Source organism: Ambystoma mexicanum, chromosome 8, assembly GCF_040938575.1.
Source record: "Ambystoma mexicanum isolate Mex_15411 chromosome 8, UKY_AmexF1_1, whole genome shotgun sequence".
NCBI lineage: Eukaryota > Metazoa > Chordata > Amphibia > Caudata > Ambystomatidae > Ambystoma > Ambystoma mexicanum.
In genome coordinates this window covers 500,952,632-500,974,067 of record NC_090929.1, presented here as the reverse complement: position 1 = coordinate 500,974,067, position 21,436 = coordinate 500,952,632, and the positions used below count along the sequence as shown (strand labels likewise).

General features: G+C 49.7%; 1 protein-coding gene across 3 annotated transcripts in view; it reads left to right on the top strand.

The window, feature by feature from the left end:
• GNB1 (G protein subunit beta 1) overlaps nt 1-21,436 on the top strand; it is an 805,062-nt gene that overhangs the window by 192,979 nt on the left and 590,647 nt on the right. For all 3 annotated transcript variants that reach the window (XM_069610167.1, XM_069610168.1, XM_069610166.1), the window contains exon 2: nt 1,952-2,056. In XM_069610167.1, coding sequence (XP_069466268.1) covers nt 2,000-2,056 — 57 coding nt within the window. In that variant the 5' untranslated portion in view covers nt 1,952-1,999. The remainder of the gene's footprint in view (nt 1-1,951; nt 2,057-21,436) is intronic.

Here is a 21,436-nt window from a genome sequence, read left to right as displayed (position 1 = left end):
GGACCTGAGCTCCAGATGCGGATGCTCTGTTTGGTCAAGCTGTGCTTAAAAACCTGTTTCAGTTAGGAATTTTCCATCCACCCGGATTTCCCGTGAGGAGTGCTTGGGAATCTCCCATAAGTATGGAGGAAAGGGGACAGGACGTAGGAGTATAATAATAGTTACCGTAGTGACTACCTTATCCCAAGTCCATAGTCCCCTTTCCTCCATACGCACACCCGCCCGCCGTCCCCTTTAATGAGGTTCCTCTGTTATTGCTTAAAGGTCTCAGACCTGGCGATAGAAAAGGACTGATGGACGATGCACTGGGTGGAGCTAAGGAGGGCGGGGTTACGGCTGGGTGCAGTACCCCGTGTAAAAAGGAAGGGCCATTTTTTCAAAAATGTGATGTTTTACAAAGTGCTCCAGTTCCACAAAACTGAGGAATGTCCCATAAGTATGGAGGAAAGGGCACTATGGACTAGGAGTAAGGTAGTCTCTACGGTGTAACTTTATTATTCTGAATTTATTTTCGTTCTCATGTACAATCTGCCCTGTGCTCTAGTGCCAAATTCCCTTTCCTTCTGCACATGCACTTCCCTTCCCTCAGACATGTGTTTTCAAGGACCCTGAAAAATATCTGCATTGACGTTTTATTTCATCCTCCAGTTTTATGGTTTTTAGTGTACATTTATGCTGTTGGGGGGACATAACTGCAACTTAGTTGTCGGAATGTTATGTTAGTGCTGTTGTTTGCTCGTACAGAAGGTGATAGTTGCGATGCGATTTCTAGACCTTTATTATGCTGAGAAAACAGGAGTAGGAAGGTGGTTGGAAAAATGGTGCAAGAGTAGCAAACCTAGGGAGGGACTTTTAGTGAGGGGCAAAGGGTGTTTTGTAATGTCTTAAATCCACGTGGATCCCTTGTGGTAGACCTTACATGGGCTTTCAGAAAAAACCGTATGTATTCCAGAGACTCTTTCCAGGCAGTTTCAAAGAGTAATTATTGCTCAGATGAATGATGGTTGCGTTAGGAGCTACAGATGCGCTAAAGCTGCGAAGTTAAATCATGGAGGCCTTTTGACATGTGGCTGTCTTAATTGTTTTCCACAACCAACTTTCAGAAGTAATTCAGTGGCTGCCAATATTGCAGGCGAAGTGTGGTCCAGTCGACAGACTGCAAGCAGCATGCAGTTGTAAAAACCAAAGGGAAGGTTGCTCTCCATCTGACCAATTCATGGCTGTGTTGCATGGCTGGCACTCCTACGTGTGAGAATCTCTTGATCTCACGTCCTTATTCCTGCCCCTCCTGATGCCACCAGGGTCAGATTTCAGACTCTAATGCCGCATTGGCTTGTCCCCCTTCATGAATGGTGCTGTAGGATGCTTTACTCCCAGAGTGCGTTACCACAGAGGTAAATGCTTGTGCTTAGTTATTTAATGTAAATGCTTTTGTGTATTGCTTTGGTAATATAGAGTATTATACTGATCTGAACCAAAGTCCAATTGTAGCATTTAAAATGAACCAAAGTTTGGTTCATGGATGTTTAATATTGCAGAGACGAAATTGATTTGGTAACCGAAGATTAATTTAATTTGGGGATGTAGAGTACACATTGTAAACCCATCCTGCTCCTAGAACATAAGAGCATTCTAGCATATTAACTAAGCATTGAAACGTGGGGAGAAGGGTTGACCGAAAGGTATGTTTAAGAATGTTGATTTCAAACTACAAACATACCACAGAATTTTTCAATAAAATCAATAAATCAAACCTATTAAACGGTATAGAAAATACGACAGTTCCAACATGTTTAATAGGGTTGAAGGCATGCAATCAGTATTCCGGGCGAAGTAAACAAAACTATGTACTGTATCAAAGAAATAAAAATGTAATAGTCTGCGAAGCATCAACTGATCAATTAGTTGATCAGTGAACAGTGTTAATTATAAACATACTTCTTTCTTTCAGATCTGAGTGTCTCGGCGGCGGCAGTGAAGGACATCCATCCGTGAGAAAATGAGTGAACTAGAACAATTGCGCCAGGAAGCTGAACAACTCAAGAACCAAATCAGAGTATGTAGATTGTCTACACCATGGTGCAACATATATTATGATTGAAGCCCACCCAATTCTGTCAAACAGTTTTGTGGAGATGTTTCATGTACAGCAATGGCTTTCATACAGAACACTGTTAACCCATGTTTGGGAGAAGTAGATCATTCCATTTTTTTGTATGCGCACTATGGCGCTTGTAGTCCTAGTTATAATAGTAACAGTACCAGAATGTAAACAATCTTGACTGGATGAGAGCTACTCAACCCTTACATGGGACAACTTTAATTCTGCCTTCTCATTGCCTCTTAAGGACTTTCAGTCGCAGAACTTATTTGTGGGCATTTTAGGGGTCGAAGATGTGGTTTATGTTTTTTTTTTCTTCTGACTATCTGTGTTCAATGACTTGACAAGTAGTTAAATGACGCATGCCTGTGTACATTGCAGAATTGAAGACTAAGTTCCATTCAGCTTGAAAGAGACTGGCTCGCATGGCACAACCCCATAGATTGCATGGGTGCATATATGTTGCGAAGACTGCAATATAGACCCGTTTTTTTTTTTTTAAGACGTTTACTTTTCATTACCATTGTTTTGTTGGGTAACTGAACGTCTCTTTAGTTTTCTGAAGTTACTTTTTGGTAAATTAAGCTGGAAAAGGATGGAATTTTTGTGATTTGCTTAACATTTGTGGCAATAGACATTTACTTTATTTTACTTTTAGTTGGTACAGGCAGTGTTAACTGGCACTACGTACGAACCTAGTTTTTCTTAAGCATGGCGCAGGTTTTAGATTTGCAATCTTGCATAGACTGGACAACTGACGGGTCCAGAGTAATATAGCTTTTTTTTTTTGTTTTTTAGCTTTGACTTGGAAGGAGGGAGGGGTGGAGGAAGGGTGGTGGTCTGGTAATTGGAACGGTGTATTTAGTTTTGACGCTACCCACAATGCCCCTACACTTTATAGCTTCCCCAGATTTTTGTTGCCATTGGTTTTGTTAGTTCACATAATCGGAGCTCAGAATAAAAGGAAGACATCTTCTGAACATGAGCCGATGCTGAATGGCTAAACGGACACCACAGGTCGCAAGAGATTGAATCATTTGATTGCACTCTCCCATGGATTTATTGTCTTGACTCACAGCAAGACAGTCTTGTCCGTTTTGCAGTCATTGTTTCACCTGGATAGACATGCACAGTGTATCCTGCTTGCATAAAACACAAGCCGAAGAAAAGAGTAGCACCGGGTGCCATAGGCCATGGCAGCTATTTGGGTAGGAAGCACTGACATGGTGTTAAGAATCCATCTTGGACGAAGAGATTGCCATCTTGATTTCTTTCAGCCAGCTAGCGTGTTTCGGATGAATGTTCAGTGCAACTGTGAAATTAGGAGGCGGTTGTTGAAGCCCATTTTTGGGCGGGGGAGGACATTAGACCCAGTGAAAAAGCTGCCTAGTATGCTGCTTCAGGTTTTTAGATTGTGGAAAAACTACAGAAGCAATTGGGAGGCGGGGGGGAAGGGGGGAGGGGTGAGGGACCATGTCTGGAAACTAAGACCAACCAACAGGCAGAAGGAAAGAGCCACTGGGTGAAAGAAAATATGGCATTGAGAAATATAAACTCAAATCGCAAGGGCCATTAAACCTTAGACACCCATGGCGCTGATGGGCGACATGCACAAAATGGCACAGAAATGAGAACATCAGATGAAGATTGCGGTGCTTAAAAAAACAAAGTGCAAACATGTGCTTAGGCGCCTAGACCTAATTCTGCTTGTTACTAGTGATTACATTGCATTACAAAATAGACGATAAATGAAGGGGTAAAAATAATGCAATACAAAGGCGATACAAAAATAAAGAGGGGGAAAACACAGCGGCAGAATGAAAAAATAACGAAATATGGGCAATTACATATTAATGCAGGTTTAAGTGGGGGTTTAGAGGGTGGACTTCAGTTAAAAATAGTATAATGGGAAGGATGAAAGAGGAATGACTGGTGGAAGTGGGCTGGGGGGGTTACAGGGTATCATGCCGTAAATGTTATTGGCAAGGCAGAAGTAGATATAAAATATGGTCGGCGGGAAAGGTTACTGAAAAGACATTTTAAAAACCATGATTCTAAATTAAGAGCACTAGATGGCAGTCAGACTATAGAAAGTCTGACTGTACGTAATGTGCGATGTAAAAGGCATGTCGATATTTAAGTTATGAATGTTGCTTTATAAAGGTGTTCAGATGTTTTGGGAATAATAAAATCACATATAACCATTCTGCTCCAAAAAGGCTAATGGCACCGAAAAACATTTGACAGCCAAACAAGGATTGCAACAACATATCCTTGGAACAAGGAGAACTGAGTAAAAGGAGTAGAGAGGACACTGATGGCCAGTATTGAGGATCACTACTCTGAAGAGGTAACCTACATGTCTCCACCAAAAATGTATGAATTCCACGATATTTATGGATGCGTCTAGCAGAAAGAACACAAACGCACTTCCCAACAACCTAACATAAGCTAAACGCTATGATGGGTATGATGCAACCAAATTATAGATGGATGGGATATAGCAAGGGCATCCAGTCTTCAAAATTCCATCCATTCCAAAGCCAGTCTCTACTTTGCTAGACTAAGTTTGTGTTTTGATTTAATATTCAACCTTGACCATCATACAAACATCCAATAAGTTGATAACTCCTAAAAAGTAAACCTTAGCAAAAGGCTACCTACACAGTACGTCTACAAGTAAACAAGTAAAAAAAAGTTATGAGTAATGTAAAGTTGCAAATTCCCAGAAACCGTGACTTCAGGAGACATTATGTATGGAATGTAATACCTAAAACGCCTGAGATTCTGTAATTTACCAGTTATTGTTGTTTACACAACCTTAACTTGCCCGCTGCAATGCACTTCACATCTCTTTGCATGTGACATTACAAATGTCCTTGCATGCATAGGATGTCATCACTGACGTAACTATTTCAAGATTATTCTTTATGACCTCTAGTTAAGGGCTTAATTTGCAGCCTTTCCTCCTCACATCAACACCTGTACGTTCGAGGCAGTACTTCTAACTGTGCTTTGCTTATGACTGTTCATTCTGCATATTAGTTGTAGCATCGATTAGTAATCAGCCATTTATGCTTTATTTTACATGAGCTCCCAGGCCCAGTCATGTTATTGATGTACTCCTCAATTATGTATGATGGAGAATGAGCATTAAAAGTATCTTAACTTAAGAGATGTAGAGTAGAAACAAGTCTTACTCACGTCCTCTCCCCTTTCCTCCATACTGCATGGGCGTCTCTTCCTAGGGATGGAACCTTTTTCATGAAAAACCTTCTTCCCTTTTAAATTTAGAGGCTCACGGAGGGGTGGAGGGGGTGCAGCCCTGGGAGCATGCGCTACACTGACTCCACCGACCAGCGCCACTCCCCAGTCCCCTTTTTCGCATTGACACGAATAGGCTGATTTCACCAGCGCTCCTGGTTTTGGCCTTGCCATGTAATTCCACGCGCTCTTGCCCGGATTCTTATCTTTTTGTCTTTGTCATTTAGGTCTTTGGTCCTCCGGCGTCATGCTCCTCCTCGGCGCAGGTATCCAGCCTGTGAGGGACTCGTTCCCACATCTGACCCCCTTGCTCTTTGCCTCCGCTGCCTTGGCCCTGACCACGGCTGGGAGGGTTGCACAGCGTGCCACTCTGACTCCACGTGCACTGAAGAACAGGCTAGCCAGGTGGAGGGAACACTTCCATGTGTCGCCTACAGAGGACCTGAAGAAGTTTGTCCAGCAGAGATCGAGGCCCAAGGGAGGGCTGTTACTTTCAATCGCACCTCATAGGGGTGATTCCTTCCCGAGGAAACGTCCAAGCCGGCGGAACCTCTATGGTTCTGTTACCAGCATACGCACCAAGGCTACTCCAGCTACAGGCTTTACACCAGAGGAGTCTTCGGACCCTACTGATATCAGTGCTGAGGGACCGCAAGGTTCTTCTAACGGGTGAACACAAGAGGGGCCTTGGCCTAGTACCGGCACAATGTCCGAGGGGGCGCCTGCACTCAGCCCTACCGGCAACCATGCCGAGGGCGGTACTCCTTCCAGGCCTGTGGTGCGGGAATAGGCCTCATGTTACAACAGTCTTGGGCGAGGCTGTGTCCGGAGGGCCATGCACCACGACTTTGGCAAGCAGTCTGACAAAAAGATTGCTGCGCCAGACATGGCCGCTCCTCTGATGCCTCTCCTAGGAACATAGTAGGTGGGTGAACGAGTTTCGAGGTGGGACTGGTGTCAACCAGGTATGTGGCCTCAAGTATATTGATCAGTAGCGCAGGGCAGGTTCCCCATTCAACCTAGTCTGAGTGTGCTCCGCCCCAGCAGCCCCCAGCCACTACATCAGTATCCCCTGCCTCTTCAGCCTCAGAGGACAGGTTTTTTGGGCTGATGCGAGCCCCCCCAGATGGTTGCAGTCTTAAGGGATGCAGACGGGGACTTGCTCCCTCTGGTCACTCCACCGGTGCCTATAGTAATTCCTCCCATGGCTGCGGCCCCAGCACAGTCCCTGCTGCCAGGCGAGGGGGCGCCAGCACTCGGCCCTACCGGCAACCATGCCGAGGGCGGTACTCCTTCCAGGCCTGTGGTGCGGGAATAGGCCTCATGTTACAACAGTCTTGGGCGAGGCTGTGTCCGGAGGGCCATGCACCACGACTTTGGCAAGCAGTCTGACAAAGATTGCTGCGCCAGACATGGCCGCTCCTCTGATGCCTCTCCTAGGAACAGAGCAGGTGGGTGAACGAGTTTCGAGGTGGGACTGGTGTCAACCAGGTATGTGGCCTCAAGTATATTGATCAGTAGCGCAGGGCAGGTTCCCCATTCAACCTAGTCTGAGTGTGCTCCGCCCCAGCAGCCCCCAGCCACTACGTCCGTATCCCCTGCCTCTTCAGCCTCAGAGGACAGGTTTTTTGGGCTGATGCGAGCCCCCCAGATGGTTGCAGTCTTAAGGGATGCAGACGGGGACTTGCTCCCTCTGGTCACTCCACCGGTGCCTATAGTAATTCCTCCCATGGCTGCGGCCCCAGCACAGTCCCTGCTGCCGGCTCCTTTGAATCCGCCCCCGTGCAGTCTATTCTGCGCCAACCTCCGCAGCAGCCTCCGGTCTCCACACTGTAGCCCACAGCGCCCAGTACTCCACCCCCCCCAACCCCCCTCCCCGCGATTGACCAGCCAGGTAACAAGGCAGATACAGACGAGGTGGAGGATCCCGACACTACGTCGGCAGCGAAGGCCTTCCCAACAGGCTTGCAGGTTTGGTAGAATATTTGGGCCTTCCTCACCCTGAGGTAGAGCTGCCCAAGGAGGGGGTCTTGGCAGACCCCCTACCAAGACTGGTATCCCGATGCAAAAGGACATTGTCGCTCTGGCCAAGAAGGGTTGGCTCAAGCCACAATCAGCCCAGCCTCTCAATCGGCGCCTCAATGCCAAGTTTAGAAAGATGGAGTGGGGGATACACTCTTGCTTTAAACGCACCCCGAGCCACACTAGTCTGTGATTGCTGCGGCGTCACTACTCTAAGCCTCAGTTGTCCTCAGCCACCTCGTCCTCTGCGCTGCTAGGCAAGGAGCTGAAGATCTTGGAGGCATACATGAAAAAGCTGTACTCCTCCTCCCTGCACCTGCGTCAAGCCAACATGGATGCCATTCTGGCAGCCGCTAACCAGAGGTTGTGGTGGGAAATGGCAGACTTCCTTCCAGAACGTCCGGTGCAGAGCCAGGCATCCTTCAAGGCGGCTCTAGGAGAATCCAGTCTGGTAACGCAGGACTTCATGGAGTCCAGTGGCCCACATCGATACCTATTGCTGGGCCATCTGCATCGCCATGGACATGAGGACGATGGCCTGGCTCCAGGCTGCTAAGTTTGGACCTTTATTTAGAGGGTAGTGACCTCTTCCACTCTACAACAGACGAGGAATTGGATAAGAACAGCTTGCAAACTTCAAAGTCTTCTTACAAAAGCCACGCCCAAGGCGTACACCCAGTCGCATCAACGCTCCGATAAGGGGTGGGTGTTTGGCAGGTTCGGGGGATTACAGGAACGGAGGTCGAGACAACCTGACTGCTCCCGGAGTCTGCACAAGCAACAAAAAGAGGGAGCAGAGCAAGGGCTTCTTCCAGTTGCCCCCCCCCCCCCCCCCTCAGCAGCAGCCCCAGAGCAAAAAGACATGACGTGTCCCTTCGGGTCCACGTGTCTCCAGTGGGGGGGGGGCAGGGTAGCCTCTCGGGTGCACATTTGGCACCAGAACTTCGCAGATCCTCTGTAGATTCCAGGGGTTACTGCCTACCTATACCTCTCTCCGCCTTCCTCCCCTCCCACAGATTGCGATGGCGAATCTGTTGTCGAAGATCCGGTCGCTCGTCAAGAGCCAGGCAGTGGAAGTACCAGCCTCCCAGAGAGGATTAGGCTTCTATTACAGGATTTTCGCCATACAAAATAACCAGGCTAGCCTGAGTTGTGTTGGACCTCTCCACCCTAAACCTCTCCCTCTTCAAAAATTCAAGATGGTTGGCCACCACTCATTGCAGAGATACTAGACAAGGGAGATTGGATGTGCTCCCTGGATCTGAAGGACGTGTACCTACAGGTCTCGATTTGGCAGCCCCATTGCTCCTTCCTACGCTTCAGGATCATGGGCTGTCCTTTCCAGTACAAGGTGCTAACCCTTTGGCCTCAACTCAGCCCCCGGGGTGTTTACCAGACTCATGAATGCAGTGGCAGCCCTCCTCAAGGCCCAGGGCCACCATGTCTACCTGTATCTGGATGACTGGCTCGACAGGGTGAGATCCCCGGAGGGAGTTGTCGCACCTCCTCCGTTCTCATGAGCACACTCCATGAACCAGGTTTACCATCAACCTCAAGAAATCGCAGCTTCATCCCATGTAGTGCCTCACCTTCCTGGGCCTCATCTGGGATACGAGCTCCGAGAAGGTATTGCCCTCGGAGGACAAGATTACGGCCATCAAGAGGGCCACTACGCACTTCCTTACCAGAGCAGTGACCTTGGCTTGGTGGTACCAACACCTACTGGGTATCATGGTAGCGATCGTCCTGGCCGTGCCACATATGAAGCTCCGGATGAGAAGACTGCCTGCACTTCGCAGCCTCATGGAATCAGGAGAGGGACTCCCAAGCGGAGCTAGTCGGCATACTGCCTTCTCTCCACTCTGACCTCACGTGGTGGTCCAAGGACTGCAATCTATGGACGGGCAGGCCATTCCGGCAGCCTTCTCTGCAGGTCACCATTACTACGGACTCCTCCCTAGAGGGCTGGGGAGCCACTCTGGACAGCATCCATGGAGTTTGGACCCAGCTGGAGCAGGATTCTCATATCAACTAGCTGGAGCTCAGAGCCATTGGGCTAGCTGCCCTACAGGCCTTCCTTCCGCTCATCAAAGGCAAGACCATCCTTATCCAAACCGACCACTCCACTAGCATGTTCTATGTCAACAAGCAGGGGGGGGGGGGGGGGACCAGGTCCCCTCCGCTGTGCAACCTTACGATCCTGATGTGGGAATGAGCCCTGGAAAACGACATCTACCTCATGGCCGGCCTCCTCCCATGGGAGTCCTACGTGGAGGCGGACAGACTCTGCAGGCTGGGAGCAGACAATTACGAGTGGTAATTGAACAAGGTACTGCAGGTGATTTTCAACACTTGGGGACATCCTCAGGTGGATCGACTTGCCTCCTGGAGGAACAGGAAGTGCCATCAGTTTGGGTCTTGGCAGGGACTAGGCCTCGGCTTGCTGTTTGACATCATGCAGATTCAATGGGAGGGCATGACAGCCTATGTCTTTGCCTCCACGCTTCTGATCCCCAGGGTACTCCGCAAGATAAAGGAAGCTTGCCTTCTCAGCATCATAGTGATAGTGCCCTGGTGGCTGGCGAGACAGTGGTTCTCAGAATTGCTCTGCCTCTCGGATCGACCACCCATGCACCTTCCATTGGGCCCAGCAAAAGGCCACACCCTGTGTGTGACCTCAATGTGGTGTTGGGCGTCCTGGCTCACAAACCCTTTGAGCCAATGGCGTCCGTGGACATCTAGCTGGTCACTTTGAAGACGGCCCTTCTTGTAGGTCTCCCATCCGCTCAGTCGGCAAGATCCAGGCTCTGGTGGCGTCAGAACCCTATACCAAGTTCCAAAGGATTTTAGTTGTCCTGCGGACTCACCCGGCATTCCTACCGAAGGTACCTTCCACATCCCATCTGAACGAGTAAATGCTCCTACCTAGATTATTCGCCGACCCCAAGGACGAGGCGCAGAAAGTCTTGCACTGTCTGGATGTCAGACGCGCTTTGAAGTACTATCTGGACAGGACCAAGGGCATCTGCAAGCCAGATGCACTTTGTCACCTTTGGAGGCTCCAGACCTGGTTACCAGGCATCCAACGCTTCCATTGCAAGGTGGATGGTCGTGGCCAACAAAGAAGCCTATGAGGGACAGCACAAGCCGTTGCCGGCCAATATGCACGCTCACGCGGTCCGGGGCCAAGGCCACAGCCATCGCATTCCTGAGGCAGGTCCCATTGCAGGTCATAAGCTAGCACTGCTCTCCAATATTGACCCTCTAGGATATTTAAGCAATTCAGTTCCTGTATTGCCAGTGCCTCTAAGCCATACAGGATGGCTGGGACAATGCATTGTTGATAAAGCTTTATAATCCCAGCCATACTGTACCCTTCCGTCCCCTTGGCAAATTTACAGGCCTTTAGCGTGAGGAGTTTGGCTTGCTTCTTTTTTTTGGGCAATTATCAAGCTGTAATTAGGCTGGGCATCAAACTCCAGCCCTAAATACAGGTATGACTGAGCAAAACTAACTATACACAGGCTGGTGTCAACCCCCGAGCGACTGGATCCCTTTCTGGCTATCACCACTATCTTCGTCTTTCCCAAATTAATGGTTATACCTAGCTGGACCGAATAGTGTGCCAACTCTTCCAACATGTTTTTTACACCCGCCAGCGTTCGATCAAACCATATTAAATCGGCATATAGCATGTCTACTATAGGAGAGTTTCCTAACTTAGGTGGACAGTTGGCTTTCGTGACCATGCGATCGAGAAGATCAGCTATATAAAGATTATGTAACATGGGAGCGCCCACACATCTGTTTGACTCCCATGTTAACACTGATCGAATCTGTGACTTTTCCCTCATTGCTGAGTCTGACATTGGTGCTATTTTCACAATGTAGAATCAGCAATATGTGTAATATCCAACCAGGACAGTTTAACGCACTTAGTTTAGCCCAAAGCGTCTCTCGTTTCACTTTATGTAAAGCGCTGCAGAAATCTACAAACACTATGTATAGAGTGGCATCCTTACTACTCAATGTGATGTTAATTAATTGGTCCAAGACTCTGTTATGCGTTGTCCCGGAACCTGGCCTAAAACCAGGCTGTACTTAGGTTAGGATTTTATTTGTTACCACCCATGACTCTAGTTCTCTTGGGACAAGCACATTTCTGCTTCAAAGGGCGTGAGTAAAATGTTCCCATTTCCCTCTTTGTTGGATCTTGCGATATTGACATAGCCAAACGTGGTATTGATGCGTAACATACTTTATCCGGGCCGCCCTCCCATTAGGATTCATTGATTGACTTGTGGGCCTGTCAGTAGGTGGCCAGTTGAAACCCTGGTCGTAAATCCATTGAAGGTTAATAAAATGGAAGTACCATTAAATGGGTTTGGCTCTCTAGGTCTTTTGGACTTAATTTCCCATCTACCTAACCCAGCAAAATGAATGGTGATATATGGCATTTATAATGTGCCTGTCTAAAAGTGTTACTAGGCGCGACAAGACCAGTAGGTGGCAACAGAAGGATCTTAATAGGCCTTGTGCAATCTGAATGACACATGTACGGGGAAGAGGGGAGGATTGAAGTGCCAAGGCTGGTTGGAGAGAGGGGGGGTGAGAAGTGCAGTTGACTAAGTGCTGCCAGAGGGTGGCTCTTGAGTGCAAAGATAAGGGACTGTAGGGTTACAGATACAGACCCTTAAGTGCTCAAGGATCCCGTAGGCTGTGCAAGGGCAACTGAGTTCAGGGGTGGCCAGGTGACCAGTGTGCCGCACGATCGGGGACATTAGCAGGGGAGAGGAAGAATGAAAGGGGAAGTGTAAAGGAATGTCTTGAGTTGGTTCCGGAACCAGAGGTGGTTCTGCTCAAGTTTGAGGGGGGCGGGGAGGCTGTTCCAGAGGGATGCCCCAGCTGAGGAAAGGTCTCTACTCCCTCCTGCCCCCCCCATTCTCTGCTTGGAAAAGCGTCTGATCCTCAGAGAATTGGAAATGGATGTGTGGAGCACTCGACAAGGAAGATGTGTAGGAAGAGAAAGTTAGAGGTAGTGCAGTCCCAGGCCTCAAAGCCTTGTGGACATGCAAAGGGTCTTGAATTTGATCCTTGCTGCCACATGGAGCCAGTGCAGAGATTTCGGAGCTGGAGAGATGCCATCCCTGGGCTTGAGGCCAAAGACTGGTCTTGCAGTCCTGTTCTGGAAGAGTTGTAAAGGTTGAAGCGTGGAGACGGGCAGATTTAGAAAGAGGCTGTTGCAATAGTCCAGCATGAAGAGGATCAGGGCTCTAGAGATGGTGAGCTTCTGGGGGAATGAGAGAAAGGCAGAATACCTCAGAGGAGGTGCAGCTGAAAGTGTGACTTCTTAGAGACGCCGGAGATGTGAGGAGTCGAAGATGACACCAAGGTTCTTAGCCTCACAGGAAGGAGCATGAAGAGGGCCCAGGGTGGGCAGCCAGTGAGTGGATAAGAGGGAGCAGGTGTCCCGATGAGTATCTCGGTCTTATTGGCATTAAGGAGGAGATCATTGGCGGCACACCATTCCTGAATTGCAGCCAGACTGTCTGGTCTGAAAGGATTAGAGGTGGCTGAGGGGAGCCTGAAGGAGAGTTGGGTGTTATCTGCATAACTTTGAAAGTTAGAACCGAATGTAGTGATGTGGTGGGCCAGAGGTGCCAGGTAGTGGTTGAGTGGGGAACACCAGAAGTGAAGCCAGACTGGTAATCTGCATACTGAATCTGTTGGTTGTTTACCAGACTAAGCTGGGAGATGGTCAGCTTTTCCAGGAGTTGGGCCAAGAAATGAGAGGTGGAGATCGGCGATAGTTAGCTGAAGAGGAAGGATCGGCCGAGGGCTTCTTAAGAAGGGGGTTCACAAGGGAGTGCTTGGGGGCGGAGAGAGGAGAAGGTTACAGTGCTAAGGGAGTGATTGCAGAAATCTGCTAAGGCTGGAGCCAGGGTGTCCATTTGGTCCTTTATGCTTCTGTATGAGCAGGGGGAACCTGCTTTGACTAGACTGTCATAGATTGGACGTGTCTAGAAACATAGGGGGTGAACAGGGTAGAGGAGGAGGAGGAGCAGCCTTGCAGATTTTGAAAAGTTTGGCTCAGTTGTTGGATGCCGCAGAGATGCAGGCTTGGATGTAGGCTCTTCTCTTAGACAGGACAGTCTGTACTGCCGTTGGAGCAGTCGGCAGGCCAGTTGGGTGTGCCTGATGCCCTCCACGTCCTCTCGGTCGCACTACACTTGCATTTAAGGGTTGGGAGGTCAGAAGTGTACCAAGAGTTGCATGGAAGTGGGCATCAAGCGGATACTCATGATTGGGGCAAGGATATCAAGAGTGTTAGAGCTAGAGATTAATGTTAGAGAGGGCTGTGTCAGAGTGCGAGTCAGCCAAAGGTGTAGGAGGAGAGAAAGCCGTGGTGAAAGCCTCCACGCACGCTTCATGGGTCGCGTGACTGAGAAGGTGGTTTGCAGTGCTGGGGATGGCTTGACCTGAGGGGTAGAGCAAGAGGTGGGAGGAGAGGAGGAAGTGGTGACAGGGTTAGAGAAGTGGTCTGAGGAGATCAGAACATCCAGGGTGTGCCCTGCAGATGGAAGAATAGAGAGGGAGTCGCAGAGGTTGCGAAAGAGCCCCGAAGAGGGGTTCCTGACATCTGGGAGGAGGTTCAGGTCTCCAAGGAGAAGTTGAGGTAGAGGCAAGGAGGGAGGCGGAATGGTCAGCCCACTCGGAGCGGAAGCGGGCGACTTGGCCAGGTGGCCTGTAGCTTATGGCCACAGTCAGAGAGGCCAGGAGAGAGAGCCTGCAGCCCAGGCATTCAAATGAGGATTAGTCCTGCATAGTAATTACAGAAGCAGGGATCCACTCTGGGAAAATCAAGGCTACACCCTCGTCGGGACGGTTAGTTCTGGGTCCGGAGAGGATCTTGTAGCCATCAGGAAGGAGTGTCCATACTCGTGACAGCGCTGGCCATGAACAGTCCCAGTGAGACAGAGTACATTGAAATGGAGCTCTTCCAGGAGATGGCAGATGTCAGTGTTTGACAGCAGAGGAAGGAGGCAACAGAGTGGCCAGAGAAGCAGCTGAGGGTGCCAGCGAGGTGGCATAGGAAGGATGCGGTAGAGGAGCCAGTAGGGATAGCAGAAGAAACTAGGTTGAGAAAGGCGCGGGAAGAAAGGCCAGAGCCCCGGTTTTCTCGAAGTTGGACTACTGTAACAGCCTCTATCTAAATCTTCCTGCCTCTACTCTCCGCCCTCTGCAACTCATCCAGAACAGGACTGCGAGACTTGTCCTTGGCCTCAAGCCCAGGGACCGTATCTCTCCAGGACTGAAATCGCTACACTGGCTCCCAGTGGCTGCGAGGATTAAGTTCAAAACCCTCTGCATTGTCCACAAGGCCTTCTGGGGCCTTGGGCCAAAATACCTTCAACTCTCTTCCTTCTCGAGCTCTTCGCTCATCCACCTCCAACTACCTCAGGGTCAGCCGCTTCTCCAAGCAACGAGCTGGGGGTAGATCTCTCTCCGCAGCAGGGGCCTCCCTCTGGAACAACCTTCCTGCCTCCCTGAAACTTGAGGAGAACCATCTCCGGTTCCGGAAGCACCTCAAAACCTTCCTCTTTGCCTTTGCTTTCTCTCCCTCTCTCCCCTGCTAAACTCACTGACCCTGCACTGAATCTGCAACTGGGCCACTCACCGATCTCGGTCCTTGGCCCAGCCACTCTTCCCTGCACTGCCTACCTGCACTACGGGACTCTCTGTATCCTACAGCCCCTTCTCCCGGCACTTAACTTGCACTTGCCACCAGCTGGCCCTATTATTTATCTTGTATTCTACTTACCATGTACTGCACTTTCCCCTCTCCCCTTCCCCTTTTCCCAGTCCCCCTACCCTTGCACTTGCGTGATCTGAATGACACCTGGCCTAGTAGGATCGTTGTCTGTCTCCCCTTGTTCGCCCCCCCCTGCCTCGTCGCGCCTTGAAACACTTGTGTATAGGCGCGTTACAAATGCCAGATCATATCAAGAGTCTATCAAAAAGGAGATTGCCCTTAAGGCCCTGGACCAAGATGGTGCCATTTAGGTAGACATTAATGATGGTCTTGGAGGAATGGAAGGGGGCCAGGAAGGCCTTCCACCAGTAGCCACAATTAATGGGAGAAGATGAAAAAGGAGAGCACGGACCATATGGGGGAATCCATAGACCTGGAGAGGGAACGACGGAGGATGACGGTGAGGGTCTGTCTGAAGGAAGCACTGGTGTAAGTATCAGCGATGGGTATGCATCAATTGGAGACCAGGATATCCCTTTTGAGCTTCTTCCTGCTAGACTTAGTGAGAGGGATTGGATAGCAGTTAGAGAAGATAGATGAGACAGAGCACCATAGAGGGTACAGGGAGAAATGGGGTGGAGTTGGGGGGGACGGGGGCTGTGGGGGGAGGGGCCCAGGGAGAAGGCATTAGGGGAGGAACGGAGAACGGAGGAGAAACTGTACAGAACAAGAAACTGACCTATGAAATCAATGTACGCAAGGACCATTAAAGCATACTCCCACGTCCTGTCCCCTTTCTCCATACTTGTGAGACAGTCTGTCCTTCGGGATGGGACCAGAGCACATTTTTAATAGCATCAAAAAGTTTACTTTTTTGTCCTTTTTATTTTTACGTGGAGCCACCGCAGCACAGTATTCCTGAGCTCTGCCCTGCACATCGCCCTTCAGTCCTTTTCTCAGTGGGGCTGGGGTCGGACGCACTTGCATCACAGGGAATGTTTCTTTGTTCCCCTGTGCTTCATTTGTATTCCGGTTCCACGGTCATCTTCCGTCAATGCTAAAGCGTCTGGAATTTGTGTCCTGTTAATCGTGTGAGTCTTTTCGCAAGGGTGGATCCCCACTCTATGCCTGGAGTGCTTAGGCCCAGAACACTGTTGGGACTCATGCTTCTACTGTGACTCCCTTTCCATTCAGACACTCCAGCGTCGACTTGTCAGGTAGGAGGAGGTGTTGCAACGCGTTCCTCCACCACATTTAAAGCAGTTCATTGAAGAAAAAAAGGAACAGCCGCTAAGTTTGTGCCTTTTTAGTGCACCCCGGCCAGGGGACTCCTTCAAAGGGTCTTCTGGGTCTGGGAGGTGCTCAAGCGGCTCCCTTACCAGGGATCTCCATAAGGTGTCACAAAAGGAACCTTACCAGTGCTGCAGAGTTTCCTCTGAGGATCCCTCCAAAGGGGCTCCCAAAACCAGATCTTCCGAGGTTCCTCTTTTGGGGGCTAAAGTTAGGCCCAGTACTTCTGGGGCTGTTGTCACCGGGGTCAGCCCTGAGATGTCCACGTCTGGAACGAAGTGTGCCGAGTCTCGGCTCGCGGTAACTCTCGTGATTAAACGTACCAGGCTTCTCTCTAAGGTTCCCCTTCTTGGGGCTATATCTAAGACCAGCAAGATTGAGGGGGCCCCCTTTCAGGGTTCTGGCTTCAGGGGGGTAACTCTACACCTTTCCACTCAGGCATGTGGTGGAACCAATCCCGCTGAGGTGGTAAAGAAGCCGGTCAAGCACCCTAAGTCTTCTAGAATCGGCTCCGCAGAGGTTCCCTCTCTTTGGGCTAATTCATCAGCAGTCCCTAAGGTGTCTCAAACACTCTAGATCTCCTAGCACTGGCTGTGCTGAGGTTCCTTGTCACAAGGCTAAAATGGAACATAAAAACCCTCGACTCCCCTTTTGTGACCACGGCCTCACTTACATCTGTGATGCAGTTCGCCTCAGGTGTTAACAAAATGGCGGTCCAACCCCACGGTCCATGGCGGCCATTTTGACTACCTCTTACACAACATTCACCATGGCTGGTGCTGAGGGGGCTTCTTTTTGGGGCAGAGTAGCCTTTTCCACGGTTTCTGGATAATAAACCCATTCCTCCCTCCAATGGATTGGCACACTCGGACTCTGCTGCCGCATAAGGTCTTGCCCTCTCCTATGTCCGCGCCTTTGATTTACGTGGATCCAGTTGGTGGGGGACCATCCTGGGAACCATCCTCTTTGCAATCCTTGTGGTATGCCCCCTCCGAGCTCCCTCTGCCCACTCCAGCACCTAGACCTTCATCTGAGGATGCGTTTTTTGGCAAGTTTCAGACACTTATGCATTCTGATCCCATGAAGGCGTACTTTAAGGACTTATTTCAAGAAATGTATCCTAAGCCACCTGAACCAGTCCCTACTCCGGCAATCCCTATGCAGCTTCCGGTAGTGCCACCTCCTCCACCACTCCCTGTGGGGCCTCCTCCTCTGCATCAACTTTCCCCTGTTGAAAAGACTCTGGTTGCTCAGTCAGCCGCACCTTTGGGGCATTAGGCGCCACTTGCGGCGGATCAGACTTCTGCTCCTGCCTCAGTGGATGCGGACCAGGACAGCGATGACCCACTCTATTGGAGCTTTTCACAACCGGGTGTTGCATATGATAGCATTTCTTCACATCCCAATACCTGAGCCCCCAGCTCCACAAGAGGGGGCACTTTCTGGAGCCTTCACTCGTCGACACAGGAGTGCACCAGCCTGTTCCTTCAGAAGGACATCCTGGCCGAGGCCCGTAAGGTCTGGGGAAAAACCTCATTCTGGGCAGCACCTAAACAAGAAAATGTACCCTCGCTACAAGCTACACGTGTCTGAGGATATACCCGCTCCCCTCAGCGGTGATGGCAGCAGCTATGCTCCAGTCGAAACTGGCCTCTACATCGTCCCCTGCAGTGTCACAGATGCTTTCCAAAGACGACAATCTTCTTGACGCCGTTGGGAAACGTTTTTTCCAATTCGGCTCTTCAGCTGCGTCAGGCTAATACTGAGCTAATCCTGGCGGCTGCTAATGCCAAACTGTGGAAGGAGCTTGCCGAGTTTCAGGAATGTATTCCTCCTGATGGTCTTAAAGACTTCTAAGGGCGGCTTATCTGATGCCAGGGTCCTGGCACAGGATCTACTGGAGGCTGTGGCCCATCATGTAGATGCCTCAGCTCAAGGCCTCATGGTCTGGGTCGACATCTCAAGCCAAGCGTGGCTGCATGCTACAAAGTTTTCAAAGGAGTTTCAGGACCAGGTGCTTTATCTCCGCTTGGAGGATAAAGAACTGTTCTCATCCTCCATGGATGAGGAACTCACGAAGACCAAGCAAGTACTCCAACTAATTAATTTTCGGTCCTTGCGAAAACCCCAGCAAAGGCACCTTATACTCGGAGGTCGGGGTCTGAAACAAGGTCCTTATCTGGTTTCAATAGCTTTCACGACCGCCGTGCGTGCCGAGCAGAGGCTCCAGCTGGCGGGCCAGCCGTGAACAGCAACAGCAAGATGGACGGTTTTTCTCTCGGCCAACAGCCTCCTCTTCAGCAACGGGTGGTATCTCGGCCGCTAAAACCTCTAAATTATATTTTACGGTTTATAGTGATAATTTCAACAACAAAAATGTCGAAAGTAAAAATTTCGAAAAAAAAATGTCGGGGAAAAAAAAGTCGACTTTTTTTTTCAATGCATTTTTTTTTTAAATGGGGGGGGTTCCCCCAACCCCCCTTAATTTTTTTTTTAGTTTTTCCCTTTTTTAACTCCTGAAACCCTAAAATAAATATATAATTAAAAAAAACGAGTCGACATTTTTTTTTCGACATTTTTTTTCCGACCTTTTTGTCTGTCGACATTTTTCTGTCGACATTTTTTTTCGAAATTATGACTGCCCACCATATTTTACATCGGTCGCACGAGACTCCGGTAGGAGGACACATTTTGTCTCATCTGGAGGCGTGGCAGACCATCACAGAAGACCGATGGGTTTTGTCCGTCGCTCGGGACGGGCTTCTGCTTGCTTGAAGGAGCAAGGCGAGGGCTATTACTCCCGCCTGTTTAGTGCCCAAACCCAACCAGGCTTGTCTGCGCACTATCCTTGACCTATCCAAGTTCAATCTCGATCTACACCAAGAGAAATTTAAGATTGGGCCCTGCCAGATAAAGTCCTCTCTCCGGAAGGATGATTGGCTCAGCGTGGCAGACCTTCAGGCTGCATACATGCATATTCTGATCTGGAGCCCGCTTTGAAAATATATGCAGTTCTCTGTGGGAACGGAACACTTTCAGTATCGTGTGCTTTCTGTTTGGTCTCAGCTCGGCGCTGCATGTCTTTATGAAGATGTCGGTCATAGCAGCATTCCTCAGACCGCAGGGGGTTCATGTATATCCACACTTGGACGATTGGCTCTTGTGCAGTCCTTGCTGCAGGCCTCTGCGGTTAATTTAGTCACCCCTTCTGCTCCTGTTTAATCTTGGGCTGTAGGTGAACTTGCAGAAATAGTCTGACGGTCGCTCAAGGCCTGATCTTTCTGGGTTTCCTTGGGATACTGTCAGTACCAGAGTGTTCCAGACAGAGGACAGGATTGCAGATCTTTCGACCACATGCCAGCTGCAGTCCTCGCACATCGGCTTGGTGGTTCCAGAGAGACTTCTCGGCCTCATGACCTCTTGCGTGTTAGCTCTACCTCTTGCATGCCTGAAAATGAGGCGCAGTCAGTTTGCTCTTCTGAGCTGCTCGTCCCAGGCTACGGAACCAGATTCCAGTCCCATCCTCCATGACGGCAGAGCATCAATGGCGGTCATCTGCCAGCAACCTTTCTATGGGGACCTCCTTTTAAGAGCTCGGCCCATAAGTAACTGTTACTACAGATTCCTCCCTTCTGGGGTGGGGAGCAACACTGCGTCACCTCGAGGTGTAAGATTTGTGAATGCCTCAACGCAGACGGTTCCATATTAATTACCTGGAGCTCCTGGCAGAGGGTTGAAAAGCTATGCGCCAGAAAAACTATCACCAACAGTGTGGTTCGAATTTGCACAGACAATTCCGTAGCGATGTTCTATATCCACAAACACGGGGGGGGCACCAAGTCTCCCCTATTGGTGGACCTTGCTATCCAAATTTGGAATTTTATTAACCAACACAATGGGCCTCATTACGAGGTTGGTGGTAACCATGCCGTTTTTACTGGCATGGCTACCTCCAAACTCTGGTCCGGCTCTGGGTCCCACGAAGGGGGAATTACTGGGCCATTCCGACCTTGGCGGGCCTGGTAATTCCCCTTTCGCAGGACCCTGAGCCGGTACGTCCCCATTCCCATTTGAGCCCACATAGGGCTCATTGGGGAGGATGGTAGCAGTGGTACTGTTCATGGCGGTACCGTTGCTACCGTCCAATTCCGCTCATGGGTCCCTCTCTGCACACCTGGTCTGACCAGGCGTGCAGAGCTGCACCTGCGAGCAGAACTCATAATGTGACAGTACAGTGATAACAGCGCTGGCAGCACTACCGCCGCCATTATCACTGTAATGCCACTGTTATAAGGCCCAATGTCTGGCTCCAAGCTGTGCACATTCTGTGTCACATCAATGTGACTGCAGACTCCCTCAGCTACCTGTTACGAGTGGGAGATGAACACAGATGTTGTCACTAAGATCTTTCAGCAATGGGGTACTCCAGAGGTGGGCCTCTTTGTGACATCATCGAACAGGAAACTTCCTCTATGCTTCCAAGGACGGGTTTGGGGTGTCTTCCCTCCTTTGCCACTGATTCATCCGTCACGTTGGAAATTCATGAGTGCATCGAACTACACTCTCCTTCCTAGCTTCTTGGTGGCCAGCCAGGTTACGGTTTTCGGAACTGCAGCACCTGTCTGTGTCCTCTCTGATCAGGTTGCCTCAGATTCCCAGCCTTCACCAGTTATGGCACCCCTGCCCACAATTGTTGAGCTTGGCGGCCTGGTGCCTGAGTTCCGATCATTGGCGCAGTTCAACCTCGGTGGACAAGACAGAAAAGGAGGCCCTAGAATGGAACCAACCTTGCTGAGCTCTGTATTAGTGTAGTAGATATCTGGGCAATAGTGCTGCAAGGTCACAAATTTGCGTTGAGGTGAAGCCCGCACCTAATTTAAGTAGAAAAGAAAGGTTAACCTGGATACCTCGCATTTTATTTTTTTGAAGAAATAGATTTTCCACTAGTTGATTTTACACGCAGTTTCCTGACTTGTTCAGTGCTTGGTGCAACTATTTTTGATTTA